Here is a 24105-nt window from a genome sequence, read left to right on the forward strand (position 1 = left end):
GGTGGACGAGGACTCATTGAAGGCGGTCGTGAAGGAGCGGTTGGAGAGGTAGGATGAAAGCCATTTCAGGGTTAGACCGTGAATGCCCAGGGACTGGAGGAGTAGGGGATGATCTACTGTGTCAAAAGCTGCTGAAAGGTCAAGGAGGAGGAGAATGGAGTATTTACCTTCAGCTTTAGCTAAGCCAAGTGTCAGGAACCGGCCCGCGGCACGCCTGCGTATACGGTTCCCGACTGCGGGTTCGACCAGATCAAGCAGGGAGCAGCCTTATTCAAGCTAAAAACAAGGCTGGGACCCCTCAAACACTTCTCACTGCCACCACTAGCTGTTGCTAGACACGTCCACTCTGGTGTCGAGTGCTCAGCACGCAATCCGCATTTTCGTATTCGGGTCAGCTTTGCGCTTTAGGCCGAATACGGGAACGCCACGCACACACGCACAATTGCAATTTTACACTGCCAGACAAACAAAAATGACAGCGCTCACAGGCTGCAACTGGCTTATAAACCATCAAGGGGCGTGTACAGACCCCCAGGGGCTAAATACACGCCTTGAATCCAAATCAGATGCAAATTTATGCAAATTCTTCTCTATGTAAAATGCTCTAAGTATACTTGTGGTAGCCTGCATCCAATCTGCATTCAAATTTTAGATTAGGGACTACCACATTAATTTGCATAAATTTGCATCTGATTTGGGTTCAAGGCGTGTATTTAGCCCCTGGGGGTCTGTACACGCCCCTTGATGGCTTATAAGCCAGTTGCAGCCTGTGAGTGCTGTCATTTTTGTTTGTCTGTCTTGAAGAAATGTGTATACCATTGTATGATAAATCGCACCAGGTAAGTTATGCTTTTAATGTTAGGTTAGTGGTTAGGTCTTCCCCGAGGGGGCACGTCAACGCCGGGGGGAAGTCTAGTAGGGAATGATTTGTGCACACATTATTTGCTGAAGCTAACGCCCTTCATTGCTGTACCTGTTTGAATGCATGTTGTGTAATATGGTCCATTGGAGCTCTGCACTTCTTTGCAGCTAAATCAATTCAGGTGCAGCCTTCTGTATTTGGAAGCGCTGCCTACACCCTCTTCTCTATGCAATCTTACACTGTAGTGAAGCAAAACCACTAACCGTCGTTCTGAACGATACTGTTAGCCACTCCGAGACTTCCCACTCTGCCGTCGAGCGCAGAAGTGCCCCATACACACAATGCAATTACAATCTTATACGGTAGTGTTGCTCAGTCATACAATCTGGCATGGACTTATACACAGTTACACTTCAGTCTCTTCTAGGCTATGAGTGGTATTTAAGAAGTTTGACTTCTGCTGTACTAAACTAACGTGCAAATGGAAAGAAAAAGCCTGGCACTAGATGTCCACCAAAGGGTATGTGACTTCACCGGATTACGTACTTCATATTCTCAATTGTGCACTCCGGAGGCAAGCATGCATATGTGAAGATAAAGAGGAGGAGGCACTAATTGTTGCAAAGAAGGTACCTTTAATCCAGGGTGGTAGGATACATCGGGATGGAGTGGGGGTGAAGGAGGCCTGACAGCTGTTTCGCTTACAAAGCTTCCTCAGAGGCCAATAGAAGGAACCAACCAACTAAACAAACGATTTAATATTTCAGAAAAAAGTGGAACAATGCAGAAAATAATATATACAAAAGATTTACAAAAACAAAGTAACAGTTACAAAATAAAAGTTACAAGGAAACACACAAGTTTGCAAAAATAAAAGGGAGATAAACGTAAAGTGAACTTTTACCAGCGCAAATGTCCGACCGTGGAGGGACATGGAGTTACCGATTTGTTCGGGATCAGCTCTGGCGATGTGCTACCCTCAAGAGAAGATGATCTGTGACTGTCCTAGCTGCTGTTTTATAGCAAAATGTGTGCCCCAAGGCCACCCCAATGTCCAGATCCAGGAATATCCAATTTCCTGTTTAACGCGTGCAACTTCACAGCGTTCCTGTTTTAGTGTTTTCAGAGATTTCAGAACACTTCCATAAACCCAATTTCCACAGGTAAAAATTGTATCAAAAGGACTTCAACCCTTCACCCACTTCCAGTAGGCTGTCATGTAAATTTCAAACATTCTTGTCCACCTTGAACTTGGCAGACTCAATGAGTCTGATAGTGTTTTGACCTGTTGGTCAAAACACTATCAGACTCATTAAGTCTGCCAAGGCAGCAGTTTACATTAATACAAAGATCAGAGCAATGCACCACCTTTTCAGGATGCCAGACAAAAGGGAATCGTTACCTAATTACCTGTTCCTGGCTGTCCAGAGGAACTGTATGCTAATGACCAAGCTCACTGCTTCCAGAGGAATTCAATGCAAATGTAGGTCTATTGACACACACACACAATCACATTAACAGTTTCCATGAAGCTAGCTGCCAATACCTTCAAAGCCAGACTGGCTAGCAGACAATCTCACATATGATACAGTAGTACACAGCAGAAATAAAAATGAAAAAATATGTTCCTGTATATTACCGTACATATCCTCATCACACCAATATATCACCACACCTCCCCTCTTTAGAATGGTGCTGGGAGGTGACTCCCATGAATCACCTTGCCAGCGCCTACATTGCCGGCCTGGCCTGGGGGGCGTAACCCCTTAGCACCCTCTCGAGGATTCCCCACCTGGCAGTTAGCTCCAAGCTACACGGCTCGAAAATTAGGTCAGGTTGCTGCAATGTGTCGTTGCCCCCGGCAACCTGACGTAATCAACCAGGGGGATGATGGTCCGTGACGACCGTAAACTCGCGACCATAGAGACAGTGCTGCAGCTGGGGAAGGGTTCCGACCATCACTACATGCACTTTCTCTATAGTGGCAGAAGCTATCTCTCTTTCCCTTTGGGGAACGATTGTCTGCCTCCTCCATTTCGGACAGCTCCGAGGGAATAACTTCCCAGAACCCTCTCAGCCTGTCCCCTCCAGCTGGTGACCCGCTGGCCAGACCCGTGAGCTCTTCCAGGCTGCTGTCAAATTGAACAGCCCCAAAGAGCTCAGTGCTGCCTGTCACACACGCCAGGAAGGCTGCAGACGGAGAGGCTCCCGGGCCCTCAGGGCCAGGTTCCGAAGTTGATGTTGCTAACCCAGCAACATTTGCAACTTCAGTGGGCAGTCCCTCTGCTGTAGACCCGCTAGCGCTGCTGGTTACCACTGCAGCTGAGGGAGCGCCCACATTACACATATCATAAACCACATCACATTTGGACTTAAAAACATCTGAAGGGGAAAGATCTGGCCTGGTGCCATCTGCCCCTTCAGTGGGTAGTTCATCTGCTATAGGCCAGCGAACACTGCTGGTTATTCCTGCAGTTGATGGAGTATCCACATGACACACAGCATTATGCAGCACAACACCTATGACATCAGCAGGATCTGTCTTAAACACATTGGCCTCAATTCACTAAGCTTATCTCCTGTCTTTAATAACACTTCTGAGCCGTTTTTACAGTTATCACCATGGAGATAACTGTAGAAACAGCTCAGAAGAGTTTTTAAAGACAGGAGATAAGCTTAGTGAATTGAGGCTTGTCATTTAAAACATCACATATAGCATCAACATTATCTGCAGCATTGCACGCATTGCTACTCAGCACTTCACAAGTAGCATCAACAGTTCATGCATCGATCGCCTCGATAGTCCGTGCGTCATAAATGACATCATCAGTTTCTGTATTCTCTGTATCAACATGTCCCACTCCAGGCCTAGGCACTGGAGACTCACTAGGGCTGGCTCCTAGTATACAGTCCGTAGCCCCGGGAGGCCCACCAGCACCCCCCACTTGCACAGAGTTATCAAACAGTACCTTGCAAGAGTCCTGAACTTCTGCTGGGGAGGCAGGCTCCATGGTGGTTAGATTAGGCTCATACTGGGCTACTAACCGTCCCAGGTCAGTACCCAGCAATACGTTGGTGGGGATTTTGTCAGTTACCCCAACTTCTTTCATTCCGCTGCCGGCCCCCCAATCCAGGTGGACCAAGGCGGTGGGTATGGCTGGGGTGACACCCCCAACTCCTCTGACAGCAATCATTTTCCCAGGTATGTACTGCTCCGGGTTCACAAGCTGGGGATGTATGAGAGTCACTTCTGCTCCAGTGTCTCTCAGCCCAGTGGCAACTGTACCGCCAACCGTGACAAGCTGCAGATTCTCTGCGTAGCTAGTGGCATTCCTGGTAGCACACAAAGCAGTTGGGACTTCACTGGGGTTTGAGGCCTCACTGGATTTTGGGGCCTCCCTCTTCCTCTCTGGGCAAATTATGCTAATATGACCCACCCTGTCACATACAAAACATTTCCGGGTGTCAGTGGTTGGTTGCTTTAATCCAGGAGACATTGGTGCTTGCATCCTCTGGGTGATGGGTGAAACAGGTTTAGCAATCTGTTCTCCCCTCCAGCTGGATGTTCTAGTCCTCCGGGACTCTGGGGCTCTATGGGCTGTGTAGGAATCCGCAATCTCCGCAGCCCCATCCACTGTCTTTGGTTCTCGATCCAGCACAAACAGCCGGACATCAACAGGACAAGTGTGGAGGAACTGATCTTTTATTATCAGTTCCTGCAGGGCATCAAAGGTTTTAACAGCCAGTCCTTTTAACCGCTGCTGGAAGGCAGTGCGCAGGTTGCAAGCATGATCCAGGTAACTGTCATTAGGACCTTGCTGCACTGTCCCGAAACGTTTTCGATACACCTCTGGCGTGAGGTGGTATCGCACAATGATGGCTTTCTTAATTGCCTCAAAGTCTGTTTCTTCCTCCTGGGGGAGACTCACAAACGCCTCCAGGGCCTTGCCTCTCAGCCCTGGAGTGAGATACCTTGCCCCCTGCTCACGGGGCACCCCATACTGACGACAAGTCCTTTCAAACCCCTGCAAGAAAGTGTCTATGTCAGAGTCCTTGTCCATAGCGGGGAACTTATCCAGGGGGATTCTGTGGACTAGCTCACCTTCGTGTTCTGCGGGTCCAGCAGACCGGTTCTGCTGCTGAAGTTTAGCCAGCTCCAGCTGGTGTTGACGCTCAGCACTTTCCCTCTCGGCCTGGTGTCGCTGTGCAGCTTGTTCCCTCTCGGGCCTGGAGTCTTTCACTCTCGGCCTGGCGTTGCCGTTCAGCTCTTCCCTCCTCTACCTGTCGGTGCAGTAGGATCAGCTTTAGGCGCAGTTCGGGATCAGCCGAGTTTAGTAGCTGTAGATCAGCTTCCAGAGATGGCATCTCCTGGTTCAGTGGTTCCAGGACATCGTCTCTACTCGCATTCTGTGGCGGGAGCGATTGCTCCTCTGGCGTGTCGTGAGCTGCATCCGCTGGTGGTGGAGCACGGACTTGCTCTGCCTCATCATACTCCTCGAGGGCAAGAACTAACTGCTTCTTAGTCCGGACGCTCACCTTCTTGATGCCTTTGTGCTCACACAGGTTGAGGGAAAGCAAAAATGCCAAGTGTGTACCTTTTTTTTTTTTTTTTTTTTTTTTTTTTTTTTTTTTTTTTTTTTTCCCCTCAAAAAAAAAAAAGTATATAGATTCTGCACTGAGTAGACTTCTGTAGGCTAGTCGCTTCTACCAAGCTTCCAGCCTTTAGTACTCAGAATAGCGAGCTAAACTGCGTACTAATGTACTAAACGTTCCCACCACTGCCAGCCAATTATGTGAGGAAGCGGCACGCCTGGTATACAGTTCCCGACTGCGGGTTTGACCAGATCAAGCGGGGAGCAGCCTTATTCAAGCTAAAAACAAGGCTGGGACCCCTCAAACACTTCTCACTGCCACCACTAGCTGTTGCTAGACACGTCCACTCTTCTGGCGAGTGCTCAGCACGCAATCCGCGTTTTCGTATTCGGGTCAGCTTTGCGCTTTAGGCCGAATACGGGAACGCCACGCACACACGCACAATTGCAATCTTACACTGTAGTGAAGCAAAACCACTAACAGTCGGTCCGAACGATACTGTTAGCCACTCCGAGACTTCCCACTCTGCTGTCGAGCGCAGAAGTGCCCCATTCACACAATGCAATTACAATCTTATACGGTAGTGTTGCTCAATCATACAATCAGGCATGGACTTATACACAGTTACACTTCAGTCTCTTCTAGGCTGTGAGTGTTAGTTTAGTACAGCAGAAGTCAAACTTATTAAATAACGATTTAATATTCCAGGAAAAAAGTGGAACAATGCAGAAAATAATATATACAAAAGATTTACAAAAACAAAGTAACCGTTACAAAATAAAAGTTACAAGGTAACACACAACAAGTTTGCAAAAATAAAAGGGAAATAAACGTAAAGTGAACTTTTACCAGCGCAAAAGTCCAACCGTGGAGGGACACGGATTTACCGATTCGATCGGGATCAGCTCTGGCAATGTGCTACCCTCAAGAGGAAGATGATCTGTGACTGTCCTAGCTGCTGTTTTATAGAAAAATGTGTGATCTGGGGCCACCCCAATGTCCAGATCCAGGAATATCCAATTTCCTGTTTTTAACACATGCAACTTCAAAGCGTTCCTGTTTTAGTGTTTGATCTTTTCAGAGATTTCAGAACACTTCCATAAACCCAATTTCCACAGGTAAAAATTGTATCAAAAGGACTTCAACCCTTCACCCACTTCCAGTAGGCTGTCATGTAAATTTCAAACATTCCTGTCCACTTTGAACTTGGCAGACTCAATGAGTCTGATAGTGTTTTGACCAACAGGCAGCTGGTTACATTAATACAAAGATCAAAGCAATGCACCACCTTTGCAGGATGCCAGACAAAAGGGAATCGTTACCTAATTACCTGTTCCTGGCTGTCCAGAGGAACTGTATGCTAATGACCAAGCTCACTGCTTCCAGAGGAATTCAATGCAAATGTAGGTCTATTGACACACACACAATCACATTAACAGTTTCCATGAAGCTAGCTGCCAATACCTTCAAAGCCAGACTGGCTAGCAGACAATCACATATGATACAGTAGTAAACAGCAGACATAAAAAGGAAAAATATGTTCCTGTATATTACCGTACATATCATCATCACCCCAATATATCACCACAGCAAGGTCATTGACCACTTTGGTGAGAGCAGTTTCGGTTGAGTGGGCAGGCCGAAATCCAGATTGCAGTGGGTTTAGCAGTGAGTTGGCATTGAGGTACCGGGTCAGGCGTTTGTGAACCAGATGCTCAAGGAGTTTTGAGGCAAAGGGGAGGAGGGAGATAGGGAGGTAGTTGGAGGGTAGCGAGGGGTCGAGGGAGGGTTTCTTGAGCAGGGCTAGTACAGTGGCCTGCTTGAAGTCTAAGAGGAAGGTGCCTGTGGATAGGGAGAGGTTGAACAGGGTAGTGAGGACTGGGGCCAATTCCGTGAAGTGAGGCTGGAGTAAATCAGAAGGGATGGGGTCAAGGGTGGCAAGTAGTGGTATGGGAAGTCTGCAGTAGGTGGTTGACTTCAGTGGTAGTAGGAGAGAAGGATGTGAGGGGAGGATAGGGTGAAGGAGGAGCTGGTTGGGAGGGGATGGGAGGTGAATATTGGATATTTCCTGACGGATGGAGACAATTTTGTTGGTGAAGTGGGTGGCTAAATCTGTGACAGAGAGGGAGGAAACAGCGGGTGGGCGCTAATATGCCTTTTGCACCACAACCTCTCCAACATCAATCAGACATCACTGATACATAACCCCCAATTTATCTGGAGTCCTATACCATCTAGAGAGCAACTTGAAATTGACTTCCTTAATTTTTAAACTAACCGAAGTCGCATGTGCTAGAACACATATCTTCCCTTTTTGATTATCACTTGAAGAAATGCCAAAATCCTCCTCCCACTTGCTCAAATACCCAGAGAAAACCTAATTTCCCTTCATAATCATATTTTTATACAATACCGAAATCAAATGACCTGGAGACTTTACTCCCGCAATCTTTTTTTTTTTTTTTTTCAAAATCTGACAACTCCCTACTAAAATTGAAAGTTCTTTTTTTTCTCCGCCAGGAAATACACCAATTGTCTAGATCTCCAAAAATCGAACGGAAACTGTCCATACTCCTCCCTTAACCTCTCCAAAGTTTTAATATTCCCATCATCCAAAATATCTTTCAGGATTACTGTATCTCCATTTCCCCATAACCCAAAAAAACCTTGCACCCTTCCCAGCAGAAAAAAGAGAACTCCCCCAGGGGCACTAATAACGAAATGCCTTCTGACCACCCACACTCTTTATTAACCCTATCCCATATCTTAACCACTTAAGGACTGCAGTCATAAAACCCCTTAAGGACCAGAGCCTTTTTTTCCATTCGGACCACTGCAGCTTTCACGGTTTATTGCTCAGTCATACAACCTACCACCTAAATGAATTCTACCTCCTTTTCTTGTCACTAATACAGCTTTCTTTCGGTGCTATTTGATTGCTGCTGCGAGTTTTAGTTTTTATTATATTCATCAAAAAAGACATGAATTTTGTCAAAAAAATGACTTTTTTAACTTTCTGTGCTGACAGTTTTCAAATAAAGTAAAATTTCCTATACATTTGAGCGCGAAAGTTATTCTGCTACATGTCTTTGATAAAAAAAAAACCCATTCAGTGTATATTTATTGGATTGGGTAAAAGTTATAGCGTTTACAAACTATGGTGCAAAAAGTGAATTTTCCCATTTTCAAGCATCTCTGACTTTTCTGCGCACCTGTCAGGTTTCATGAGGGGCTAAAATTCCAGGATAGTACAAATACCCCCCAAATGACCCCATTTTGGAAAGAAGACATCCCAAAGTATTCAGTGAGAGGCATGGTGAGTTCATAGAAGATTTTATTTTTTGTCACAAGTTAGCGGAAAATGACACTTTGTAACAAAAAAAAAAAAAAAAAAAAGTTTCCATTTCTTCTAACTTGCGACAAAAAAAAATGAAATCTGCCACGGACTCACTATGCTCCTCTCTGAATACCTTGAAGTGTCTACTTTCCAAAATGGGGTCATTTGTGGGGTGTGTTCACTGTCCTGGCATTTTGGGGGGTGCCTAATTGTAAGCACCCCTGTAAAGCCTAAAGATGCTCATTGGACTTTGGGCCCCTTAGCGCAGTTAGGCTGCAAAAAAGTGCCACACATGTGGTATTGCCGTACTCAGGAGAAGTAGTATAATGTGTTTTGGGGTGTATTTTTACACATACCCATGCTGGGTGGGAGAAATATCTCCGTAAATGACAATTGTTTTCTTTTTTTAACACACAATTGTCAATTTATAGAGATATTTCTCCCACTCAGCATGGGTATGTGGAAAAATACACCCCAAAGCACATTATACTACTTCTCCTGAGTACGGCGATACCACATGTGTGGCACTTTTTTGCACCCTAACTGCGCTAAGGGGCCCAAAGTCCAATGAGTACCTTTAGGATTTCACAGGTCATTTTGAGAAATTTCGTTTCAAGACTGCTCCTCACGGTTTAGGGCCCCTAAAATGCCAGGACAGTATAGGAATCCCACAAATTACCCCATTTTAGAAGGAAGACACCCCAAGGTATTCCATTAGGAGGATGGTGAGTTCATAGAAGATTTTTTTTTTTTGTCACAAGTTAGCGGAAATTGATTTTAATTGTTTATTTTCACAAAGTGTCATTTTCTGCTAACTTGTGACAAAAATAAAATCTTCTATGAACTCACCATACTCCTAACGGAATACCTTGGGGTGTCTTCTTTCTAAAATGGGGTCATTTGTGGGGTTCCTATACTGCCCTGGCATTTTAGGGGCCCTAAACCGTGAGGAGTAGTCTTGAAACCAAATGTCGCAAAATGACCTGTGAAATCCTAAAGGTACTCATTGGACTTTGGGCCCCTTAGCGCACTTAGGGTGCAAGAAAGTGCCACACATGTGGTACCGCCGTACTCAGGAGAAGTAGTATAATGTGTTTTGGGGTGTATTTTTACACATACAGATGCTAGGTGGGAGAAATATCTCTGTAAATGACAATTATTTGATTTTTTTTACACACAATTGTCCATTTACAGAGAGATTTCTCCCGCCCAGCATGGGTATGTATAAAAATACACCTCAAAACACATTATACTACTTCTTCTGAGTACGGCGATACCACATGTGTGACACTTTTTTGCAACCTAGGTGCGCTAAGGGGCCTAACGTCCTATTCACATGTCATTTTGAGGCATTTGGATTCTAGACTACTCCTCACGGTTTAGGGCCCCTAAAATGCCAGGGCAGTATAGGAACCCCACAAGTGACCCCATTTTAGAATGAAGACACCCCAAGGTATTCCGTTAGGGGTATGGTGAGTTCATAGAAGATTTTTTTTTTGTCACAAGTTAGCGGAAAATGACACTTTGTGAAAAAAAAAACAATACATATCAATTTCCGCTAACTTGTGACAAAAAATAAAATCTTCTATGAACTCACCATACTCCTAACGGAATACCTTGGGGTGTCTTCTTTCTAGAATGGGGTCATTTGTGGGGTTCCAATACTGCCCTGGCATTTTAGGGGCCCTAAACCGTGAGTAGTCGTCTTGAACCCAAATGTCTCAAAATGACCTGTGAAATCCTAAAGGTACTCATTGGACTTTGGGCCCCTTAGCACAGTTAGGCTGCAAAAAAGTGTCACATGTGGTATCGCCGTACTCAGAAGAAGTAGTATAATGTGTTTTGTGGTGTATTTTTACATATAACCATGCTGGGTGGGAGAAATATCTCTGTAAATGACACATTTTTGATTTTTTTTACACACAATTGTCCATTTACAGAGAGATTTCTCCCACCCAGCATGGGTATGTGTAAAAATACACCACAAAACACATTATACTACTTCTCCTGAGTATGGCGATACTACATGTGTGACACTTTTTTGCAGCCTAGGTGCGCTAAGGGGCCCAACGTCCTATTCACAGGTCATTTTGAGGCATTTGTTTTCTAGACTACTCCCCACGGTTTAGGGCCCCTAAAATGCCAGGGCAGTATAGGAACCCCACAAGTGACCCCATTTTAGAAAGACGACACCCCAAGGTATTCCGTTAGGGGTATGGTGAGTTCATAGAAGATTTTATTTTTTGTCACAAGTTAGTGAAAAATGACACTTTGTGAAAAAAACAATAAAAATCCAATTTCCGCTAACTTGTGACAAAAAATAAAATCTTCTATGAACTCATCATACACCTAACAGAATACCTTGGGGTGTCTTCTTTCTAAAATGGGGTCACTTGTGGGGTTCCTATACTGCCCTGGCATTTTACGGGCCCAAAACTGTGAGTAGTCTGGAAACCAAATTTCTCAAAATGACTGTTCAGGGGTATAAGCATCTGCAAATTTTGATGACAGGTGGTCTATGAGAGGGCAAATTTTGTGGAAACGGTCATAAGCAGGGTGGCCTCTTAGATGACAGGATGTATTGGGCCTGATCTGATGGATAGGAGTGCTAGGGGGGTGACAGGAGGTGATTGATGGGTGTCTCAGGGGGCGGTTAGAGGGGAAAATAGATGCAATCAATGCACTGGGGAGGTGATCGGAAGGGGGTCTGAGGGGGCTCTGAGGGTTTGGCCGAGTGATCAGGAGCCCACACGGGGCAAATTAGGGCCTGATCTGATGGGTAGGTGTGCTAGGGGGTGACAGGAGGTGATTTATGGGTGTCTCAAGGTGTGATTAGAGGGGGGAAATAGATGCAAGCAATGCACTAGCGAGGTGATCAGGGCTGGGGTCTGAGGGCGTTCTGAGGTGTGGGCGGGTGATTGGGTGCCCGCAAGGGGCAGATTAGGGTCTAATCTGATGGGTAACAGTGACAGGTGGTGATAGGGGGTGATTGATGGGTAATTAGTGGGTGTTTAGAGGAGAGAAGAGATGTAAACGATGGATTTGGGAGGTGATCTGATGTCGGATCTGCGGGCGATCTATTGGTGTGGGTGGGTGATCAGATTGCCCGCAAGGGGCAGGTTAGGGGCTGATTGATGGGTGGCAGTGACAGGGGGTGATTGATGGGTGGCAGTGACAGGGGGTGATTGACAGGTGATCAGTGGGTTATTACAGGGAAGAACGGATGTAAATAATGCACTGGCGAATCGATAAGGGGGGGGGGGTTGAGGGCAATCTGAGTGTGTGGGCGGGCGATTGGGTGCCCGCAAGGGTCTAATCTGATGGGTAACAGTGACAGGTGGTGATAGGGGGTGATTGATGGGTGATTGATGGGTAATTAGTGGGTGTTTAGAGGAGAGAATAGATGTAAACGATGGATTTGGGAGGTGATCTGATGTCGGATCTGCGGGCGATCTATTGGTGTGGGTGGGTGATCAGATTGCCCGCAAGGGGCAGGTTAGGGGCTGATTGATGGGTGGCAGTGACAGGGGGTGATTGACGGGTGATTGACAGGTGATTGACAGGTGATTGACAGGTGATTGACAGTTGATCAGGGGGGATAGATGCATACAGTACGCAGGGGGGGGAGGGTCTGGGGGGGTCTGGGGAGAATCTGAGGGGTGGGGGGGTGATCAGGAGGGAGCAGGGGGCAGTTTAGGGACTAAAAAAAAAAATAGCGTTGACAGATAGTGACAGGGAGTGATTGATGGGTGATTAGGGGGGTGATTGTGTGCAAATGGTGGTCTGGGGGGTGGGCAGGGGGGGGGCTGAGGGGTACTGTGGGCGATCAGGGGGCAGGGGGGGGCAGATCAGTGTGTTTGGGTGCAGACTAGGGTGGCTGCAGCCTGCCCTGGTGGTCCCTCGGACACTGGGACCACCAGGGCAGGAGGCAGCCTGTATAATACACTTTGTATACATTACAAAGTGTATTATACACTTTGTAGCGGCGATCGCGGGGTTAACAACCCGCCGGCGCTTCCGATTGGCCGGCGGGTTGACGTCGCGGGTGGGCGGAGCCTATTGCCGGTGGATGCGCGCGCATCCCAGCGCGCGATCCCCGGCCAGAGAGTGCCCCAGGACCTGACGCCAATCTGCGTTAAGTGGTCCTGGGGCTGCCACTTTGCCGCCGCCAATATGAAGTAGGCGGTCGGCAAGTGGTTAAACACATTTTAATCCAAAACTGGATATCCTTTGGCAGATCCCTAAATTTCCCTGGAGCCATATAGCTTTTGCCAAATCCAGCCCCACCAATTCCTTTTCAATCTTTACACAACCTTTTGTTTCCTCTCCATATTTCCAGTCGAATAATCTCATCAATACACATGCTCTATAATAAACTCTAAAATCAGGGAGACCGAGCCCCCCTTTTTCTTTAGGTAATATCATAATCCTATAGGACAACCTCGCTGCTTTCTTCCGCCACACAAAACCAATAATAATTGATCTCAATGACCTGAAGAAAGCTGCAGGCACACAAATCGGAACCATCGACATTAAAAACACCAATCTTGGCAACACATTCATTTTTATAATTTCTATACATCCAAACCACGAAAAACCCCTAATTCCTCAACCCTCCAGGTCTTTTTTAATGTTATTTAACGTTTGAAGATAATTAAGGGAGAATATTTTAGATAAGTCACTTGGTAACATGATTCCCAGATATTTAATTGCCTGCCCCCTAAATAGAAAAGAAAAATGATTTTTAACTTGATTTAATAGTACCGTTTCAAGTGACACATTAAGCGCTTCCAATTTTGAAACATATTAATCTTGAAATTTTAGAAAGTATCATATCTCTCAACTTCTTTTAACAAATTTGGCAATGTTACCATTGGCTCCGTCACATAAAATAATATATCATCCGCAAAGGATAATAAATCGTCCGATAGTTTGTGTTCTTTCTTCCCCACTACCCGATGAACACTCCCGGCATTCCTAATGGAACACAAAAATACCTCATAAAGTCAAAATAAATATGATGGCTGACATAGGACAACCCTGTCTTGTGCCATTAGACAGGGAGAAGGCGTCCGACAGGGCCCCATTAGCTCTAACCCTTGCAGTAGGATTTGAATATAATGCAGCAACCCAATTTAATGTATTCTCTCCCAACCCCACATACTTTAGAGTAGCAATAATAATATGCCAATTTACCCTGTCGAACGCCTTCTCCGCATCCGTTGACAAAACCATCATCTGTATCCCCCCTCATAGATGCCCATGTAAACAAAGACATGGCTTTAGCTACATTATCCCTCCCCTGCCTCCCAGGGAAAAACCCAACCTGATCTGATTTAATTACAGAGCCTAACCATGGCTTAATTCTTTCAACCAAGACTTTCGCAAATATCTTTATGTCCTGATTCAACATGATATGGGTCTATCATTTTGACATAACATTGGGTCTTTCCCATTTCTATGAATAACCGTTATATTTTATGAATAACCGTCTTGTACTTCCTTAGGTAATGTTCCTCCATTTCTAATATGGTCGAAGAATCTGCACATAGGAGACACCAAAACATCACAATAAGTAGAAAAATATTTCTGGGAATATCCATCTGGACCTGGTGCTTTACCCAACTTCATAGCTTTTATCATAGTAACCATTTCATCCTCTGTTATCTCTTTTTCCATACTATCTCTCATTTCTTGTGATATCTTTGGCATACCAGACACTTCCAAATATTTCCACTTTCTTCCCATGAAATTTCCAGTTTTTATTTTTGGATAATCCATACAGAGATGAATAATATTCCTTAAAAACTGTTGCAATCCTGTGTGCCTGCAGCTCGCTCCCACCCACAGAATTTTTTAACTTTGCAATATACGCACTTGTCCTTTGTCCTTTTTATAGCTCTCGCCAACCATTTATCACTCTTATTGGCATGTTCAAACCAACTAGCCGTAAAAATCCTATTCCTTTCTCTTACTCCCACCTCCAGCAAGTCCGATAATTTTTTCCTTACCTCATTCAGTTTAGCTAGTACCTCCTGATCCAGACATCTCTTATGCTCTTTTTCCAAATTTCCAATTTCTGATATCAAAATAGCTATTTTTCCCTTATACTCCCTCTTTCTTTTGGCTCCCAGGGAAATCAAAACTCCTCTCACCACTGCCTTATGGGCCTGCCAGACTATGCCCCTGTCCATGTCTTCCACTTCATTCTTTTCAAAATATTCAATAATTGTATCCTTAATTTTATCCCTGTTTTCCTGGTCATCCATAAGATTGCAATTGAGCCTCCAATGCCAATCCCGTCTATTTCTTAATGATAATTCTATATCCACCCATACCGGAGCATGATCCGAAATTAGTAATATTTCCAATATAGGCTCCTTTTAGTTTATCTATCTAAAAAATATTGGTCCAGAAACAGCATATCAATCCTAGTATATATCTTATGCATATTTGAAAAAAAGAATAATCCTTCACAGAAGGAAAGCTAAACCTCCACACATCTACTAGATGCATATCTAAGGATTTCTTAATCATTCTATTAGCAACCGCCGAACCAGCTCTTGTTCCCGACGACACATCTATCACTGGATCAGAGACCCAATTGCAATTCCCCCAAAAACCACACAACCTTCCCTAAAATTCTGTAATAACTCCATTACAGATCTAAAAAAAATTGCTTGGGATCCATTAGGAGCATAAATATTAACAAAAGTATATATCTGACCCTTCAAAAATATGTATCTACCATTTTCATCATTTTTTCTCCTACAAAAAGACAAATGGACAATTTTTCCCAACTCCAATGGCTACGCACTTCGCTTTTTTAATTGGGGAATTTGAAAAATACCACTTATCAAACATGGACAGGGGCATACCCTGTCTCTTAACTCCACAAAAATGCATTTCCTGTAAAAATGATCTGAGGCCTAATCCTATGCAACACCATCCAAAGTTTCCCCCTCTTTACCGGCGATCCCAACCCTTTCACATTATACGAGAGAACTCTTATAGTGATGTGAAAAACTATTTGCCCCCTTCCTGATTTCTTATTCTTTTGCATTTTTGTCACACTTAAATGTTTCTGCTCATCAAAAACCGTTAACTATTAGTCAAAGATAACAACATAATTGAACACAAAATGCAGTTTTAAATGATGGTTTTTATTATTTAGTGAGAAAAAAACTCAAAACCTACATGGCCCTGTGTGAAAAAGAAATTGCCCCCTGAACCTAATAACTGGTTGGGCCACCCTTAGCAGCAATAACTGCAATCAAGTGTTTGCGATAACTTGCAACGAGTCTTTTACAGCGCTCTGGAGGAATTTTGGCCCACTCATCTTTGCAGAATTGTAATTCAGCTTTATTTGAGGGTTTTCTAGCATGAACCGCCTTTTTAAGGTCATGCCACAACATCTCAATAGGATTCAGATCAGGACTTTGACTTGGCCACTCCAAAGTCTTCATTAAATTTTTCTTCAGCCATTCTGCAGTCCTGCTGCAGCACCCAAGATCGCTTCAGCTTGAGTTGACGAGCAGATGGCCGGACATTCTCCTTCAGGATTTTTTGGTAGACCGTAGAATTCATGGTTCCATCTATCACAGCAAGCCTTCCAGGTCCTGAAGCAGCACAACAACCCCAGACCATCACACTATCACCACCATATTTTACTGTTGGTATGATGTTCTTTTGCTGAAATGCTGTGTTACTTCTACGCCAGATGTAACAGGACACACACCTTCCAAAAAGTTCAACTTTTGTCTCGTCAGTCCATAAGGTATTTTCCCAAAAGTCTTGGCAATCATTGAGATGTTTTTTTAGCAAAATTGAGACAAGCCTTAATGTTCTTTTTGCTTAAAAGTAGTTTGTGCCTTGGATATCTGCCATGGAGGCCGTTTTTGCCCAGTCTCTTTCTTATGGTGGAGTCGTGAACACTGACCTTAATTGAGGCAAGTGAGGCCTGCAGTTATTATTATTATTATTATTTATTTATTTATAAAGCGCCAACATATTCTGTGGCGCTGTACAATGTAAGAAAACAAACAAGGGATACATAATGATACAGACAATGATATACATCAACTATGAACACTGATGCAAGATACAGCACTGCTGATTACAATTTGATTTAACATGATGACTAGAATGTATAAATGTCTAACAGCGTGCAAGCAATTAAATTAATAACAGTCCATGACACAAAAGGGTGAGAGCCCTGCCCTTGCGAGCTTACAATCTAAACCTACAATCTGCAGTTCTTTAGATGTTGTCCTGGGGTCTTTTGTGGCCTCTCGGATGAGTTTTCTCTGCGCTCTTGGGGTAATATTGGTCAGCCGGCCACTTCTAGGAAGGTTCATCACTGTTCCATGTTTTTGCCATTTGTGGATAATGGCTCTCACTGTGGTTCGCTGGAGTCCCAAAGCTTTAGAAATGGCTTTATAACCTTTACCAAAAAATTGTTAAGAGTGCGCTACCCCTTTAAATCAATGAAATTAGTCCCAAACGTTCCTACTGTAAAAAGTCCATATAATAGGTCAATCAGGATCCAATATCCAGATGCTCCACAGGGCTTGATCACTTAATACAGGACTCCACACATGCAAAAAAAGGAAGAAACAGAAAAGACCATAGTGTGCTCTGTCTATAAAATTATTATGTAAGGACCATCACCCTATGGGACCCGATCCGTGCGGTTTCTACTGTGGGGTCACCTCTATCACCACAGGTGGTAGCCAACAAATGGCACGCTCACCTTAAGAGGCTGCCTAGCCCCACAGACAGCAACCACGCTTGTGTAATTATCCATCTTCTTTACACTGATGTAGATAAGTTCAATCTCGGACAAAACAACAAGAGATCATAGTGCAATCAAGCTTTCAAACCAAGCGGTCTCACTCCAATCCAGCTCTATCTAACTACTGCTCACCCTTTGCTGCCGCTGCCCACACTCAGACAGCTGTCCAAACTTTATGGGTGTGCAGTCTTAGCCACAGTATATACAGACAGTATCCACCTTCCACTTGCAGAACAGGATTCTGATATAGATCTAGGGATGAGAAGCTTCTGATAGTGTAAAACCGTTGGTTTATTCAATAAAATCAGGGAATCCTACTCACAAACATCAAGTAAAAAAGCGCATGTAATATTAAAATTTCCGCCCTGGCTCCGCTGGCTGGCTCAGCAGGAGGAGAAGTCCCCTGATCTTTTTAATATTACATGCGCTTTTTTACTTGATGTTTGAGCGGAGGGGGAGTGAGTTGGGATGGACGGGAAGCGGGCATTTATTATGAAAGTGCCCGCTTCCCGTCCATCCCAAATCACTCCCCCTCCGCGCTCTCTCCAAATCGCTGCTCCCAGCGTGACTCCAGCTAGCATGTCACGCTAGCTTTATTAGTGGAGCGCACACGCTGGGCAGGGAGGAGGCGGGAGAGTGTCCGATCTTCTGCCGTCATGATGCGACGGCAGAAGGGAAGATAATTGGACATACTCCGGGTCAGGGGTCAGATGAGTCGGCCGGTACCGGGAGCTGTAGCAGACAAGCGGGACCCAACGGCTGGGAGCGAGGGGAGCGGTGAGTATGTCCTTTTTTTTTTTTTTTTTTTTTTTTCCCCTACACATGCTGCATTTATTTTACCACAGCCTGTGGGCTGTGGTATCCTTTAATTCCTCCAGCAAAGGTTTAACTGTCCTTCTTCTAATAGACAAAGTTCTCCACGACAAATCCGGATATACATTAATTATACTTCCATCCCTGTTCCTCCGATCCGATTCACATCTCTTGGATTTCTTTGACTTCCTTTCCTCGCCCCTAATGATCTATGCACTCTTTCTGTTTCATTCACTTTATCACTCTTCAGGATAATGCCAAAAATGTTTCCAACCGTTTCTCTAAGATCAGATTGGTCACCAGATTCAGAGAGCCCTTTTAATCTGATATTCTGCTTGCGATTACAATTTTCAAAATCGTCCAGCTGGGTGATTAAGTCCTCCAGTTTTTTTTTTATCCTGAGCTTTAATCTTTGCATACAAATCAGTCACTGATTGCTCCACTTTCTCCGCTCTAACCTCCACCCCCGCTACTCTTTGCCCAATATTCACCACTTCTTTTTAACTTCTAGCAATTCTTTATGAAATGATCTTTCCAATCGCTCAATCAATCCCTCCATATCAGATAAAGTTGGCAAAGATCTCACCCTCTCACGCCAATCCTCCTCCTCTTCCTCCATATCAGTCCCAGCCAGAGTTTTTTTTTTTTCCTTTTTGCAGGCTCCTTAGCTGATCCACTTTCGGTTCCAGACGACTCAGCCTGTGATTCCTCCATCTCCTCCTCCTCTTTTCCCTTCAAGCCATTAGCTTTCACCTCCAGGAAGCCTCTAATGTCAGAGGTCTGGGAACCGCTGTCACTTTTCTCCCTCCTTCCTCTCGTCATCTCAGAACTTGTGGCCACAGGCCAATCACACCTGGACCTTTTTATCTTTTCTGGCTCTCCCTTATGCTCAGGGAAGTGTACAATGCCGGTCTCCTTCAGCTGCAGCCGTCCGCTGCTTGCCCCACACCCCCCTCTTCCTCCGATCCGATTCCCAGCCGCAACTGACACAGGGACACACTCCAACTCGGCACCTCCCTCCTTCCACGGGAAAATGTTCTTGCCCAGGGAAACGGTTCTTTTCCTGAGTCGGCTCGCGGCTCCTTTCCGACTCGCACACTGCTGTTCACATGCGGCGTTCCCCACGCACAGTTCCTGGTGACGCGGAGAGTAGGCGTGCCCTCCTCCTACGTCACTCTATTACCAGCGCCTCCGTGGGACATTCCTCCGGTGGGGGATGTAGTTTCATTCACACGGCGGACCAATGGCATTGCGTACTTTCGTAACAATTGCAGAGGAGTATGGGGATTGTAGGATAGGGAAGTCTCTGTTACCCAATAGCAGCCGCTCCATGGGAAAGTGGCAGCGGTCTGCCAGTAAACTTGCTGAAAAGCCACACCATGTGACCATGTGGGAGGAAACATATAGCTTCTGGCAGCTCCTATTGGCCAAGCCCCTGATGAGTCATACCGACGAAACTAGTTGGGCGGAGCCATAGGAGCGAAGCAGACGCTAGATGAGCCCGGGAGAATTTTATCTGATATGCGCATTTTGAATGGAATATTGGTAAGTGCACTACTTTTTTAAAGTTTTAAATGAAGACAGAGTTACACTATATTCGGCTTGTTTGAGTCCTAGGAACTTTTATACTGGAGGAACGAGCGTAATATGTTTCAAGCGCTTAATGCTGATCTGTGCTGGGTTGGCCAGTATATTTGAGAGGCTTTACCACTTAACGACCAGCTAACGCCGATAGGCGGCGCCTGGTCGTTTGTGGTTTTGCATGGAAACGGCCGCTCGTTCGAGCGGCCTTTCCATGCCAGTTCACGGAGGGTGTCTCCGTGAACAGTGTGCGAGCCGCCGTTCGCGGCTCGCACACATAATGTAAACACGCGGGGAAGAAATCCCCGCTGTTTACATCAATACGGCGCTGCTGTGATCCCCGGCCTCTGATTGGCCGGGGATCACTGTCATTTGATAGGCTGAAGCCTATCCTATCCGGCGCAGGACGGTTATCCGTCCTGCGCCTCACATAGAGGTAAGGGGAGGGAGCGCACAATATCACTGTGGTGGTGGGCTTTGAGGAGGCCCCCCCGCAAATCACCGGCAGCTGGCGGCGATCAGACCCCCCTGCAGGACATCCCCCTAGTGGGGAAAAAGGGGGGAGTGGGAAGTCTGATCGACCTCCCTTTTACCTGATCGGTGCTGTGGGCTGGAGAGCCCGCGCAGCACCGATCATTAAAAAACCACGTGGTCCTTAAGTGGTTAAGTTTTATCTCGGTGGTGGAACACTGGGTGCTTGACCACTTAAGGACCAGGCTATGCTGATCGGATCTGTGCTGCGTGGGCTCTCCAGCCCACAGCACAGATCGTATTTCAGCCAGGGCGACCAGACTTACCCCCCCCCCCCCCTTTTTTTCCCCTCTAGGGGGATGTCCTGCTGGGGGGGGTCTGATCGCCGCCGGCTTGCTGCGTGTAGCGGTGGGTCTCCTCAAAGCCCCCCTCCGCAGTGATTTCCGCCCTCTCTGCCCATACCTGCTTCTCCCGCAGGCTATGGGCTGCGCAGGACGGATATCCGTCCTGCGCCGGCTAGGATAGGCTTCAGCCTATCAGATGCCGGCGATCCCCGGCCAATCAGAGGCCGGGGATCGCCGATCACCTTTACGGCGCTGCTACGTAGCAGCGCCGTATTGATGTAAACAGCGGGGATTTCTTCCCCGCGTGTTTACATTTAGCCTGCGAGCCGCAATTAGCGGCTCGCAGACTGTTCACGGAGACACCCTCCGTGAACTGACATGCCATTTCCATGTAAATCCACTTAAGACCTGCCGACGCCTATCATTTTTTGTTACATGTATGGAGTTATGAAGAGCAGAGGTGGAATACGTCTGGTACATCTGTGAACTGGCAACGCCAAAGGCGTGTATTGCTGATCCTACCGGGACAGCCATATAATCCGGTGAGCGTAATCTTGTACTATTGCTGAAGGAACTATACAGGGAAGATATAACATTTAACCATTTCAGCCCGCTGGGATTTTTCACCTTATGCATCAGAGCAATTTTCACCTCCCATTCATTCACTAATCACTTTATCACTTCTTAACACAAATTATTGATCTATATCTTGTTTTTTCCACCACTAATTAGGCTTTTTTTGGGTGGTACATTTTTGCTAAGAATTATATTTTTATAAATGCATTTTAACAGGATTAATAAGAAAAAAATGGAACAAATTCCTTATTTCTCAGTTTTCGTCCATTATAGCTTAAAAATAATCCACGCTACCATAATTCAAACCTATGTATATTATTTGCCCATTTGTCTCGGTTATGACACCATTTCAATTTTGTCCCTATCACAATGTATGGCGCCAATATTTAGTTGGAAATAAAGGTGCATTTTTTCCGTTTTGTGGACATCACTATTTACAAGCTTATAATTTAAAAAAATGTTTGTAGTATACCCCCTTCAAATGCATATTTAAAAAATTCAGACCCTTAGGTAACTATTTATGTTTTTGTTTTTTCCATGAAAAATTTTATTTGGGTAATATTTTGGTGTGGGAAATAAACTGTTAATTTTTAATGTTATGATGTGTAAATTGTAATGTAAAAAATATGTAGATGTAGTTTTACTATTTTGCCACAAGATGGCCACCTTGAGTTTTATTTTATTTTTTCTCCTTGTGCTTCTCGATCACCGGAAGCACAAGGAGGACGCGGAATTTTTTTTTATTTGCAGAAAGACTGAAGCTTCTAGTAAGAGCGCTTCAGTTTTTCTGCTGGGGACACGGATCGGTGATTGGGAACCATGTTCCCATTCACTGATCCCAGGGCTACCGGGGGAAAGCATGGGGGCGCGCCCGCGGGAGCGTGGCACTGCAGCAGAGCAGCCGCCTGGACGTGAGGGTCACGTCTGGGCGGCTGAAATGGTTAAAGGGCCACCGGCACTAAGGGAAGCTGACGTGGACTTTTACAGTTAAATGTGGAACTGAAAGGACATTAGAGTTGAAGAGAAATCGAGAGCCCAATATGGTGTAGTATGTCAAAATTGATTGGATAAATGAAACAGTGAGATGGTAATACTCACAAACACGGGTTTCCACCTAGGTAACCACTCATTAGGCAGGTGAGGAGATCAGACCTGTCCTCACTCAGGATTAAGAAGTCGCTCTCTGTAGATAGGAAGAAAGGGGGTAGATCACCCCTCCACCTGGGGTGGACTCAAATATATTGGTTGGTGAACAGAGGCGCCAGAAGGATAAAAGTACATAAAAAAAATTTAAAAATTGCTGGGAGGAAGTGGTGGACTCGCCTCCGTTAAAGCAGACACCAAGGACTGTAAATATATAGATATACACATTTATATAAAATACCCCAAAGATGCAACGCGTTTCGCGGGCACAGCCCACTTCTTCAAGCAATAAGCAGGGGATAAACAGATATTCAGTTATAGCAAGCAGAGCACCTCTGCTTTAACGGAGGCGAGTCCACCACTTCCTCCCAGCAATTTTTTAAAAAATTTTATGTACTTTTATCCTTCTGGCGCCTCTGTTCACCAACCAATATATGAAAGGACATTAGCCTCAATTCATTAAGATCATGCTGGAGATAAAAAAAGAGTAAACTTGGCAGGTACAGTGAGAGAGTTATCTTATCTCTTCATTCCTTAAGTGACCTCCCCTGTAGTTATTTTCACACGCAGTTAGTTAACAGCCTGTCTTTAACTTTAGAGTTCTGGAGTTATTTTAAGGATTGAAGAGTTATAGTTAACTTCAGGTTTGCCTGAGGAAAAATGTTTCCTGAATACTACATGCCTCATCACCATGGTGATAACTCTAGAAACGTTATTAAAGACAAGAGATAAGCTTAGTGAATTGAGGCCATTGAGTGAAGTGCTAAGATGAGATTATGCAGTCTATGTGATTTTGCCATTTTTATATTGTTGAGCCCTGTATATTATTTTATTACTTTATATGTTCCCTGTACGCAAAAGCTTAGATTGAAAGTTTCACTAACCTGGACCTCGACCAGCCCCCTGCAGACGTCCTGTGCCCTCGCCGTCATTCACCGATCATCCAATCCCCCACCACTGCGTGGCTCAATTGTGCTGTCGTGGCCGTCCGCAGTACGGTTAAAACTACGTACATATGTACGTGTACTGTGCCGCATAGCCACGGCGATGGGAGCACGATTGAGTACTGTGCAGGTGTAGTACAGGGACTACCTACATAGTGGGTGCAGTCTGGGTACTACATAGATAGAAGGCCCAGTACGGGTACTATGTACATATCTACGCGTAGTATGTGAACTGCACGAGACAGCCACAGTGGCAGGAATGCAATAGAGTACGCAGGCGGCCAGGGCAGCGCCGGCACACTGGCCTGAAACGAAACTGAGCCACAGCGGGGGACCGGATGAATGGTAAGTGCCAGTAAAAACTGAGTATTTATTTATTTATTTTAAATTCAGTTCTGCTTTAAGGTTCGTTTTAAAGTGAATACTCCTCTACGATGGTTGTCGCCCAAAGGGATTGAGACTTTATTGCAGAGGCGTATCTGGGTAATTGTGATACGTTTGTGACATGACTGTCTTAATGTATGGATATCCTTTCCTTTAATGTATGAGATTACTGTTCACGTATATATGTTAAAATGTGTATTATCTTCTGTCTGGTACTGGATGGGTTAATTTAGTTCATCACAGCAACTGGAGACGTTGCTGTA

The 24105-nt window shown here is 45.1% G+C and overlaps 2 protein-coding genes across 2 annotated transcripts in view; one reads left to right on the forward strand and one right to left on the reverse strand.

The window, feature by feature from the left end:
- PRDX5 (peroxiredoxin 5) overlaps positions 1 to 24105 on the forward strand; it is a 260461-nt gene that overhangs the window by 7355 nt on the left and 229001 nt on the right. The gene's annotated exons all lie outside the window — the stretch shown is intronic.
- Positions 2049 to 4923, reverse strand: LOC137538617 (uncharacterized). Its single transcript, XM_068260894.1, has 2 exons — positions 3832 to 4923; positions 2049 to 2147 (listed from the first exon to the last, which is right to left on the reverse strand). Exons 1-2 carry the CDS (start codon positions 4921 to 4923, stop codon positions 2049 to 2051), a joined length of 1191 nt encoding a protein of 396 aa, XP_068116995.1.

This window comes from Hyperolius riggenbachi, chromosome 11, assembly GCF_040937935.1.
Source record: "Hyperolius riggenbachi isolate aHypRig1 chromosome 11, aHypRig1.pri, whole genome shotgun sequence".
NCBI classification, from domain to species: Eukaryota; Metazoa; Chordata; class Amphibia; order Anura; family Hyperoliidae; genus Hyperolius; species Hyperolius riggenbachi.